Source organism: Manduca sexta, chromosome 23 (assembly GCF_014839805.1).
Source record: "Manduca sexta isolate Smith_Timp_Sample1 chromosome 23, JHU_Msex_v1.0, whole genome shotgun sequence".
NCBI classification, from domain to species: domain Eukaryota; kingdom Metazoa; phylum Arthropoda; class Insecta; order Lepidoptera; family Sphingidae; genus Manduca; species Manduca sexta.
In genome coordinates this window covers 2907846-2919911 of record NC_051137.1, presented here as the reverse complement: position 1 = coordinate 2919911, position 12066 = coordinate 2907846, and the positions used below count along the sequence as shown (strand labels likewise).

At 35.1% G+C, this 12066-nt stretch overlaps 1 protein-coding gene across 4 annotated transcripts in view; it reads right to left on the bottom strand.

The window, feature by feature from the left end:
- LOC115443189 (protein spire) overlaps positions 1 to 12066 on the bottom strand; it is a 210742-nt gene that overhangs the window by 70618 nt on the left and 128058 nt on the right. For all 4 annotated transcript variants that reach the window (XM_037441670.1, XM_037441668.1, XM_037441669.1 and 1 more), the window contains exon 4: positions 5614 to 5768. In XM_037441670.1, coding sequence (XP_037297567.1) covers positions 5614 to 5768 — 155 coding nt within the window. The remainder of the gene's footprint in view (positions 1 to 5613; positions 5769 to 12066) is intronic.

The window sequence follows — 12066 nt, the reverse complement described above, 5'->3', positions numbered from 1 at the left end:
GACGTCAATGAGATAAGGTTGACGTTTTCATCATCCGATAAACCGGTGCGACTGACAACTAACGACTGTGCAGCGAATTATCGATCGCTAATCGCTCTGGATATTGGCGTGCGAAAATAATTAGGCACGCGTGTTAAGACGGGCAGACGTCCTGGGCATACTGCTTTTGTTTTACGATTAATGCTAATTCTGATAAAAGATAGATTTTACGAACATCAATCGTCAGTCGACGCTCAAATTTTGAAATCGCGCATTATTCAAAACAAAGCAAAAATACCTTATCTTTGTATACGAATATAAATTTAATAGTTTCTCTAATTTCGAAAGTTCCCTTATAAATCCTTGACATAGTATAATAATGCATGCTGTTATAGAACATGTACATTTTAATTATTAAGGCAATGTTGCGTATATGAAATGCGCAATGCATGGTTGTGTTGCGAATGCATACGATTTATGGTGATAAAAATTTAAAGAAATCCTATTTAATCCTATTATGATTTTTTTATCATGTTGTAGGTTAATAAGAATATGGTGTGCGCGTGAATGAATTACTAATTGAGATTTCGATGTTGCTGGTGCGACGAAATCTCTTAGAGTAGAAGTGGCCATGTAAAATTAATATTACTTTTTATTAATATTTATTTTGTTCGAAACGTACACTTTTTCATTTAACATATACGGTCCGAAAAACTTATTATAAAGTATTATTTTTATGAAGATGTGTATATAGTTTAATTTAATACCGTATAACTATATTATACCCCGTATATACTTTTTTTCTAGAAAAGCTATTTCACGCAGACACATCGTATAGTAAAATACATTTATGGCGTACATTACTAAACAACATATCAAGTAGCACCCGCGTCCCATTACCAATAATTAGAAAAGCCACACTCAAACACTATATCATTGAGAGGGGCGTCGCGGTCGACTGACCCACTTGCCGGAGATAAGCGAGAAATCTCGAGGAAATTGCGGCGGGCCTCAGTCTTTAACGCTACTGCCTTCAATGCAAAGCACTCGAAAAGTAATCTACATGAAAATCAACAAGAAGTATGAACTGTCGAACTTATTAGGTACTTTTTTAACGTATTGCTTTTTATGAGATTGTTGCGGGATATGTATTTAGTTCGTCTATTGGAAAGAGCCACGTCTGCCTATGATTGGAATTCCTAGACAGACCTTTTTTTTGTTGCTCTGAATGACGAGACGAGCTTGCCGTTCGCCTGATGGTAAGCGCCCATAAACAGTAGAAATACCATTTGAACTACAAAGTATTGTTTGGTATTCCACTGCGCTCGCTATCCTGAGACACTATGAGATGTTAAGTATTATTATGTCCATAAGTTACACTGGCCATAATGTTCTTCAAACCGGAACGCAGCAGTGTCTACACACTGCTACTTGGTGACAAAATTAGATTTTGTGGTGGTACCTACCCAGGTGGACTCTCACGTATGAGAGACCACCAGTAAAACTCGTATTCAAGACCCATAACGTATTGTTTTAGAGCTAGCTTTACCCGCTACTCCGCCTGCGGTTAGGCGTTCCTATGGCACTCAAGACTGACCTAGCCTCCTAATAGTAAAAAGATGTTCATAAACACAGCTACCATTTAGGAATTGGTGAATTCATACAAAAATTATAAACATCAGCATTATGTAACCTGCCTCCGTTAAACAACCCTAAGGTTCTTAAGATGCTGACTTTCATTTGACAGCGTCTCAGCTAATATTCCACTTCTGACTGAAATTAATTTCCACTGGTGTTAATACAGTCTTATGGTATTAATTATACTTTATATAGAATGTGTATATATATTTTTTTTTATTTTGGAATACATTCTTGCAAATATACTTAATGCATTAAACTGGCGATTATAAATTAAATAAAACCACTTTCGTTTCAACACGACGCTCTACAAAAGTTACAAAAAAAGTCGTTCATAACAATTTATTGTGCATGACGATGATCTTTGACTTTCCATTTTCATAAGAATTACTTAAAACAACCGCACTTTTGACTCCAGCTGCAATATATTTGCATATTTCGTTTTGCAATCGTTAAAAAGGATTACAACACCCTGGAACATGCCGCTACAAGATACTGCAGTAAATATATATGTGAAAATTATTTCATGGTAAAAATATCATTGTGTATTTTACAAATTGATAAATAGTCTTTATTTTAATGCTGAATAGTATAAGTTTGCTGAATCCAAATACATTTTACATTGGTTCTAAATTCTAACCAACATGCTAACTTGCATCCTTAAAACCATTAATATCTATACATAATCAAAGTCCCCTTTTCTGCCTGTCTGTATGTTATCGATTTCCTCCAAACCTACAGAACGGACTTTTATAAAATATGGTGTGGAGATAGTTTAAGACTCTGGGAAGGTTATAGGCTACTTTCTATTCCGGGAAAATATATAGCGGGATTTTTATCCCGGAAAACTCATTCACACGGGCAAAGCCGCGAGCAAAAGCTAGTTTAACATAATAAGGAACCTTAAATATTCTTATTTATAATAACGTAGGTAGTACAATATATTTAATACTTATTAATAATGCATAACAACACGCTAACATTATAATTTATTACACAAGAGTATCATATTTAATATTTTAATGGAAATTAATGCCTATTAAAACAATATAACCATCGTATAAAATGAAAAGCGACACTTCACCTCGGTATTACCGTATGGGATATTGAATTCACTTAACAAGTCCATTCGGAATAGGGTTGTCACGTACTAGTGCAGCGTCATCAGTATTAACGGTGCGTTAAGCTGTGCCTACGATCGCCAACTTGCTAGCCCAACGTGACGATTATTGGCATTAAACTATCTAAAATTGGAGTGGGCTTATGTCCAGCAGTGGACTAAAATATAGGCTGATGATATCTTGATGCATCGAAATGTTTTTCTAGTGAAAACCCTGGTCTCTCGCGTAATATCGGCATATGGAAAGTGTAAACTGTAAAATACAGATTTGCTCATAAATTAACCTATAATTAGGTATTTTTTTTAACAATTTAAAACATGTGTTTTAATAAACAAGTTAGTATAAATAAATCGTAGGAACAGCATTGAGAATGTTTGCAAGCCAAAAATATCGGTAGTTACAATTATTCTAGTCACAAGTATTGTAGAAAATAACCACTTGCTCTGATAACGGAATGATAACAAGTTATAAAAACACTATTTCAATTATTCGCAATATATCGCTGGCTCACTATATGAAGGTTCTATAGTTCAAGGTATATCATATAACACTTGACTATATGTCTTTTTCAGTTATAATTTTCAATAATTTAATATTATGATATTGTAAAAATTCATATTTAACAATCGTACTAAAAACTACACAGCAACTGCAACAAAAAGAGAAAAAATAATAAATTAACAATAATTTATACTCGATGCTCGTGGCAGCCCTAACGGAGAAGTCATAAAGCAATTCTATTAGAATCCCAATAAGCGATACAGTGAAAGCAAACGTCATTACTACCCACGTTATGACGCAATGCATGTCACAGCTATGTTAACACTACAATATATACTAGGTACAAATTTATGTAGATACATACACAGAAAATTAGAAGAAACCATTGAATAAATTTTAATCAAGTTGACGTACAAAGACATTATATTTTTACTAATACATTGATGTAAAACTTCTTAGCCTTTTTTCTATTCTAAAATCATAAATCTATTATTCAAATAATAAATCTATCCTAAAATCTGTTTTTCGAATTGAGTAGTCAACAATATTTTTGTAAAACAAATACAGTGCGTGAACCTCATCACTTCCTCAATTTGCTCACAAGAATTTAATAAATAAATATCTGCTTTATTTTTAACCTATTTTGATGCTGATTTGAGACAAGTTTATTTTATCGTATTTTATTCTGTTACATATAAAATAATGTAACAAAAGAAACATACGAAAGTATTGCAAAACTACATGGAATTTTTGAGTAACACAGGATACATTTTATATTGATTTTATTACTAAAATTAGAATCAAACCTATTAAATTACCTATCTAAAACTTAAACCTACCTAAAAAATGTATTACGCGACTTATAGAGCCCATACTTATCGAGCCACTAATAAGGAGCGCCATGGATCCAAAGTGAAAGCTCTCCATGTGAGGTGCCTCCAAACGTTATATCTGATATGGGATGATATAAAATGTAGATCAACTGGGCCATTTCCACGGCCATCAGTAGGGTTGTCACGATTTGTAAGAAAATGTTATGATTTTTTTAATATTGGCGAGAAAATTATAATAATAAATTAAATAAACTTGATGTGCTTTTGGCAGCATTTTATGAAAAATAAATTCATATCTGGAACCTGGATAATCGATGAGTCTGTTTATTATATAACTTAAATCTGACTGCCTCAGTGGCGTAGTTGTAATGCGTACGAGGTTCGAGTACGACAATGGTGTTCAGATCCTGGGTTCGAATGCCGGTCAGACTAAATATAATTGTAACTGGGTTATTTCATCTTATAAATTACTGGGCAACGCCTTGGAGTTAGTAAGTTGGCGGTGTGATACCACCGTGCCTCAGGAAGCACGTAAAGCCGTTGGTCCTGCACTTGACCTCTCTCCGGATCGGATCGCCGTCTCACCTGACTAAGAGAATAAAAGAAGAAGAAAGAGTGCACCTGTGTATTCCGCACACACTTGTGGACTATGATATCTACTGCGTTCATGCCTGATCTCCGTTGTAATTGGCAGCCATAGCCAAAAGTCGGCTATGAGGGATTTATTCATTCATTCAACTTTCAATATATCAGTTATTAGGACAGTGTTTCAGGATATAAAAACTCTGACACTAGATTATCTACTTTTCAACACATATTCTACCAACGCAGATTAAGTTTAATATTTATATCTGATATAAAAGTGTTCTTTAATTAGTAACATAGGTGGCAACCCTGGTACTACCAAGTGCAGTTAAACTGTGACATAATTGATTTTATCTTTACAGCTTGATTATTTTAGTTTGAATGCATTTTTGATACGTTAATTGGAATCTTTATCTATTGAGAAAGTTGGAATAGAATTAAATGATAATTGTGTCAAGTTAAGATACTGAACTACCTCGAAGTTGTATTACGGTACGACTGCAGTGCTGAGGTCTCGGGTTCGATTCCCGGGTCGTCAAAATGATATTGGGTTTTTCTACTCAGTATCAGTCCAGTCCCGATAAAGCTATAGGCTATTACATCCTGAGATGGAATACGCACGAAGAAAAGCGGGTACACGCTCATTTGTATGTGTTTTAATAAAAATAAATATTCATTTGGGCTCGGCCAAATGACTCCACTGCAGCTGAAGATAAGTGGAGTGGAGTCCAATAGAATGTCGACTGACGAGAGATGATTACCCCTCGACAGTCGACATAGTTATGCCGGCCTGTTGGACCGGATATACAATAGCTGATCCCTGAACGCGACACACACGTGGGCCAGTATAGCGGGTTTTAACACCTTGTGTACGGTTGTCGCTATCCGAGCAGATATAGAATATATCCTACCACCAACCAAGAGCAGCATACTATAGAAATGAAAGGTGTACCAACCTCAACAACATCCTTCAGCATGAACCTCCTCTGTTTCCTGCGACGGCGCGGCGCCGGTTCGGAGTCCCGCTCGATTCCCTCGTCGTCGGTGTCGGCGCGACCGCCCTCCGACGTCTCCGAGCCCTCTGACAACGCGCCGCACTCCTCATCGTCCTCTAGAAGAGAAAAAGGTATTACTCTATATATATAAAATAATATCTCTAACGCGTATACATGGGCCACCGAAGGGGCTTTAGTGACCCTCGTCATGGCTTCTCCGACAATACGACACCGACGAAAACAGAGATTGGCCGTGAAGAAATCCTAATGACGCGTCAACAATGACGTCATTCTGTACTAAGGGACATTAGCAATAATCTCGCGTGTGGTCTACGGCGGCATATCACGATCCGTTACACTTATTGACACCGGACGGATCGACGCGCCGCCCGCCCGCCCGCGACATGTTGCGCAAGCGCATATTTGCGATTGTAGACTATGTAGTGATGGCGCGGTGTGACAAGTTGTTTGCTTGATTGCTAGCCTGTGCGAGTAACTTTGTTTCTATATTTTTTTTAAATAATATAAGTACACGAGTGTATAAGTAATACTAAAATCTATACAGTAGCTGGTAGATCATGTCCGCACAAGGACAATCCCAGCTCGTGATAATTTTATATGATAAGTTAGATAAATAATTTCACAACTAAATATCCCTTCTTTGTTAAATGTATTACATAAAATGTACAGCACCCTTTGGCAAATGTGTTATAACATAAAAAAAGGAAAATGTACATAATATTAATATAACTATAATTATAAATTTATTTCCTGATAATATTATTCATATTACGAAAAATTTACAATCAAACACTGAGAAAGTCCCAAACATTAATAGAGACTATTGTGCAGTGACATTAAAAAAATTATACAGTAATTTCCGTTTGACCTTGCGCCTGCGCATTCTCAAACCACGATGTCATACTGTCTCTCCGTATACTATTGCGGCTACATCAATCGCTCATTATGGTAGATGGCTCACAGTTACTCTTGACATTGGTCACACGAATCAATGCTCTATTGTTAACATTGTAACGTAATTGCTATTATTGTGCTAGAGTGTAGACTAGGCGCCTTTGAACTGTTATAATTATTGCATCGCTTGAGTTCAGGTGTGAACGATTTTTTTTTTCTTTTTTATATATGTCTATTATAGAAGTAGATACGTGTATAATTTATTGCCAATACTTTATTGCGTTTAAAATTCTTTTGTTTGTCTTTTGTTAAATTTGTCTTCACACCAACTTAGTGTCCGTACGTCATCTGAGTCCTTATTGAAAATTAGCGCTGCAGTCATGTTTTAGGATGGCGAGAGCAGTAGAATACCAATCAATACTTTTCCATTCAAGGTGTTGGATGGTGTTTCTACTGTTTATGGGCGATTGTATCGTTAACCATCAGGCGATCAGCAAGCTCGTCTTGTCATTCAAAGCAATAAAAAAAATCCCATTCGTTTATACACATAAAGATAAATCTTTTAATTCAAATTCTACAAATATCCTAAAGATACTAATACACACATGATACCAGCCCGCAGGCTTTCCAAAACTACATAAATAAAAATAAACCTTAATATTAAGCCATTAAGGTGCAAGAACACAAACTCGTATCAAATTTATGTACAACTATCAATCAGCATCACGGCAACAATGGAACTCATCAATGTTTTACGACGTTCTTCGTAAACACACCACTGGCCAATTAGAAACCGTGAGCAGTTCGGGGCCGGACTATGCGAATGGAGGTGGCAGAAATATATTAAATTAATGCAATACTGTGGGCTATAGGTTGTCATTTCTTAGTGTTAATCATATTAATAGATAGCATTATAGAAACAAGTCAAAAACTGCTTGTTTCTTAAAACCAAAGCCATTAGCCAAAAGTCGTTAATTAAAATTGATTTTTATATACGTGGCTTATATAAACTTATATATTTACAAAACAAAATATTCCCAATAAATAATGCACTAAAATGATAGAGAAAGCGCGGTCATGACTCATAACCCCGCGACCCCCACCTAAATCCGCGCCTGCGCAACAACCACAAACATTAAAGTTTATTGTTTCTCGCAGAGGTCTACAAACAATAGAACGAGATATAGTAGCGTTTACGAAGCTAGTTACAAAATAACAGATTGATGCGCCGGCGCAGCGTTAATTATTGCCTGCTATTGTACCGCCGTAATCTGTTTAGGAAATGACTGTTGAAATTGATCATATAATTTGTGAAATGTTAAAGTTTTATGACTTAACTATTTAAACGTGGAAAATAAAGGCTTTTTTCATTGTAACATGATAGGAAGGTGAGAGACCCAACTAAATTGGTCTCTAATTAAGTTCATCAGGTCCTTGATATATCATGTCAACCAATAGATCCGATAATGGCGACTCATCAAACAAGACCAGCGTGGTACGACAAATAACTAAGTAAAGCGAAAAATGTGCTCAACGGAAGCAAGGATTAACACTACATATTAATTCTTAATTAATCAACTAAAAACTCATTCGATGCTTTGTGTTAAGCCGTACGTCCAAAAATTCTCATGACAGATGCTGACGCTTCTAGCACAGACTATGCCGCTGAATAAGGAATCTTTTGCCGGTCGGCAGTTTCTTTGGCAGTCCTGGATTTGTAAATACGCCATCTTCTTAGGGGCGACAGATTTCAGAGGACGCTCACTCAATTTATTTATTGATTCGTTTATTTAACTTTAGTGCCTTCCATTATACAAACAAATGGAAAATTCTTAAGTATTTTAGAAACCTACCTACATACAAACATACATACATAAACTTACCTACATGGGGCAGCAGAAATAAACTGGCTTACACTCATTAAAAATATAAATCCGGCACTGTTCTTTGAACTTCACTTCGCTTAACATCAGATGCAGTGTAGCCACTTTGCCAAACCCCAATAAAAAATAACTCTATTGCTAAGTTCCATAACATCCAACAGCGAATTACACATAAACATCGCGTAATAATAAAGAAGATCAAGTTTCGGAACGATCCTCGTGACGTCATCGCAGGCGCCAGGCGCTCTAGCCAAATAAATCTGGAGGCACAACCGTACGGCGCGACTTGCGCAACCCATGTTTATTGTCCATTTACTGTGACTCAGTTATGACATCCTGGTACTTTGATCCCATTATCTGTGTACAAATATCTGAGGGGAATATTCAGGAAATGAGGTAATTATGTGAACTGTTGTGTTGTAATCGATAAGTTTATAACGAGTCGATTGTTTTGAGAGAATTTATATTGAATTTATTTGGGTCGTGTTATCTTGAGGTCTACTATTATGGCGTCAATATATATACAGTTTCATAATTTTGACACCGCAGTATGGTCGATTTCGGCGTATTTTATAGCGTAGACGATACTTTACATTTTAAAACAATGATGGTATCATGCAGATTTTGTATAGCAAACAGCAATAAAGTAGGACTTATGAAGCAAGTGGTAACCATCGCTCATGTACATAAACAACAGGGTTTCTGACGATCTTTGATCAATACGAAATTACGCGGCAAAACTGATATTTACGTTAATTTGACACAGTGGCGTAATTGTATTGTAAACGCGGTACGATTCCACTCCAAAGTCCTGGGTTCAAATCCCAGCTCGGGTAAAGTGATTTGGTATTTCAACTCAACATCAGCCCGGAATAGAATTTGTGCCCGATATGGCGATAGGCTCACCCCTTATCACATCATGGGACGGAACACACAGGCGAAAAGTGAGCCTAATATCACCTCTCCGTACCCATTCGGGAATAAAGACGTGATGTATGTTTTCTCTAAAGTCCATCACAGACGTGCCGGCCCGGTCGCCTGTATTTGCCCCACGGCTCGAGTAAATCTGAACCTAATACTAATTAGTTTACACTTATTAGCGGGACATTAGTATAACTGTTAAATGTGTCGTTGTGTGTAGTTATTCGTACACGACTCTTCCCGCGCGGCTACATCTTGTTAGCTAATTACTAAAGGTATTTAACACTAGAGTATACGCTGTCTGGATTGTTCAGCAAGGTTTATTTTGGATTGGATCTCGTAGAATGGGTTGAAGTATGACAAATGGCTGATCGTATAACTAAGGCAATTTATACATAATGCAATAAAGACTGTGTTCCTCCATATATATTATAGTGAAATAAGGCCTGATTTAAGATGAAGATCAAACGTCGTTCATGGAGTAGTATACAATTTATTTTTAATCTCATTTTTGCAACATAAGTAAAAATCAACGTAGGAACTTTTAATAGTTAGCTAGAGATATGGCGCGCATTAGGGGTGCACCCTCCAGGGATAAAAAGCGTGAGCGTGTAAGTAAAATACTTACTTTCATACAAAACTAATTACTTTCATACACACAGTAACAATTATTATATATACACTATACAACCGGTTAACAATAAATATCAAATTAAAAAGTAATTTCTCTAAGCACTACAATTTACACCTAACACAACAGGGGCATGATTCTCTACGACAATGTCGAACTTGTAACACGGCGTGTTTCGTTAACTTCGTGTTATGACTGTGTAAGAGTATTCTGGATGCTAATTTGACATTTCATGAACACGATGAGGTGTGACACATCCGCCTTACGGGCATGTTACGAATTGTCAAAATAACGTGCGGCAATCCAGCGCGTCTATGCGCGTTTAGACAAATTAATTATTTAGATACAACGACTGTATAATTTCTATTGACGATAGTATCCTCTTTACATCGTGAAAACTCAAATATAATATTCTACCTTATCAGAAACAAAAACAAACATAAATCCTAAATGATCGAATTAATATTCAAACCTATGTTTTTGTATCTTGATAGTCAAATTTGTGTTATGGGCTCAGCGGTGAAAAGTAAGCTACTTTACTACTGGCAACCCGACTTTTGACAACAATTGAGGTCAATCAAGTTTATTTTTTATTACTTCGATGTAATATTTCTATTAGTAAATAGATAGGCAAACAAATATAAAACACTAATGAAGGTATCTTCTAAAAAACAATGTTTTCTTAATTATGTACATTACAATTAATAATATGTAGTTTCTTTGTGGTGAAAGTTTTGTACCTATAAAGTCTGATAACAATAAAGATTATTGAAGAAATTTTTACTAGTTATACATTATTGTTGTTATAAGTAATTGGAAGACGTCTTAATCAAGGGCTTAGCCAGCTTTAAATTAAATATCAAAATCTTTAAAATGTGAATATCGATCCAGGGAAACAAGCAAAAATTTCATGTAGGTAATCCCAATCATTTTAAACAATTACATACAAAAGTAGGTAATCATGTTGAATCTAAAATTGTTTGTACAAACACTTCCTTTTTTATTTTAGGAGACCAAAGGCATCTTACATTGAATACTAATGTTAACAAAACTGATAATATCAAATGTAATAATAAAATTATTTACTTTTACAGGATAGCGAATGTAATGCAAGATATTCCAAATAAATAATAGTAAAATATACTCAGTTTTAACAACACATTATCTTTGTTTTATTTTTTATTTGTTGTTCAGTCTTAGATAACATAAGTAAAATTTCTATACATGAGTTTGAATGTTTGTTAATTAATCAGTTTCACCTTAATAACTAAATGAATGTGTATGAAATATGGTACTCAGACAGTGAGCTGTGGATTGAATAGAGTACTTTTTATTCCAAAAAGATTAATGCCGGTTGAGCGGCTAATAGGAGTTACTAGGTAATAGAGCTATAAATTTTTAAAAATAACGTTTAAACGGCATCCTCGTCACATTATTTAACTAAATAAAAAAAAAATTGAGTTAAGTAATGCCTTAACGATTTTACAACAAATTTTATGATGGAAGGTCCGTAGAATTCCTCTTAATATACATTGTTAGCGCCAATTTAGCACAAACTGCATTAGCACAACAGCATTTACTATTACTCATATAACAGCATTCGTGTAAAATCTTCAGTACCTAGCATTAAATATATCAATTCAATTCAATTTTTAAAATGTCGCTTTAGTAAACAAATCAAGTAAATAAGTCTATGACATTGACATTTGACAATCATTTTGAAGTTATATTTTTTCGTTTGAAAACAATCACAGTCTACAGAAATTTCTTTAAATTATTTTTATATTCCTTTCATGTTTCTTACATTTAAGTATATACAAAAATGGGATTAAATAAAGTTTGCCAGTGATTTATTCGAGTTACATCATTTAATATCACGAATACAAACAAAAAAAAGCCTTTTAAAAAAAAACGATACTTGCCGATTCGAGGGGATGAAAGATTTCTAAACGCATTAACACATCGTAATATAAAAAATATTAAGCATAGACAACCTATCGTACGGCATACACAATACCTATTTTTCAATTACACATCGTGGCGCGTGTATGAAACGCGTTTGTG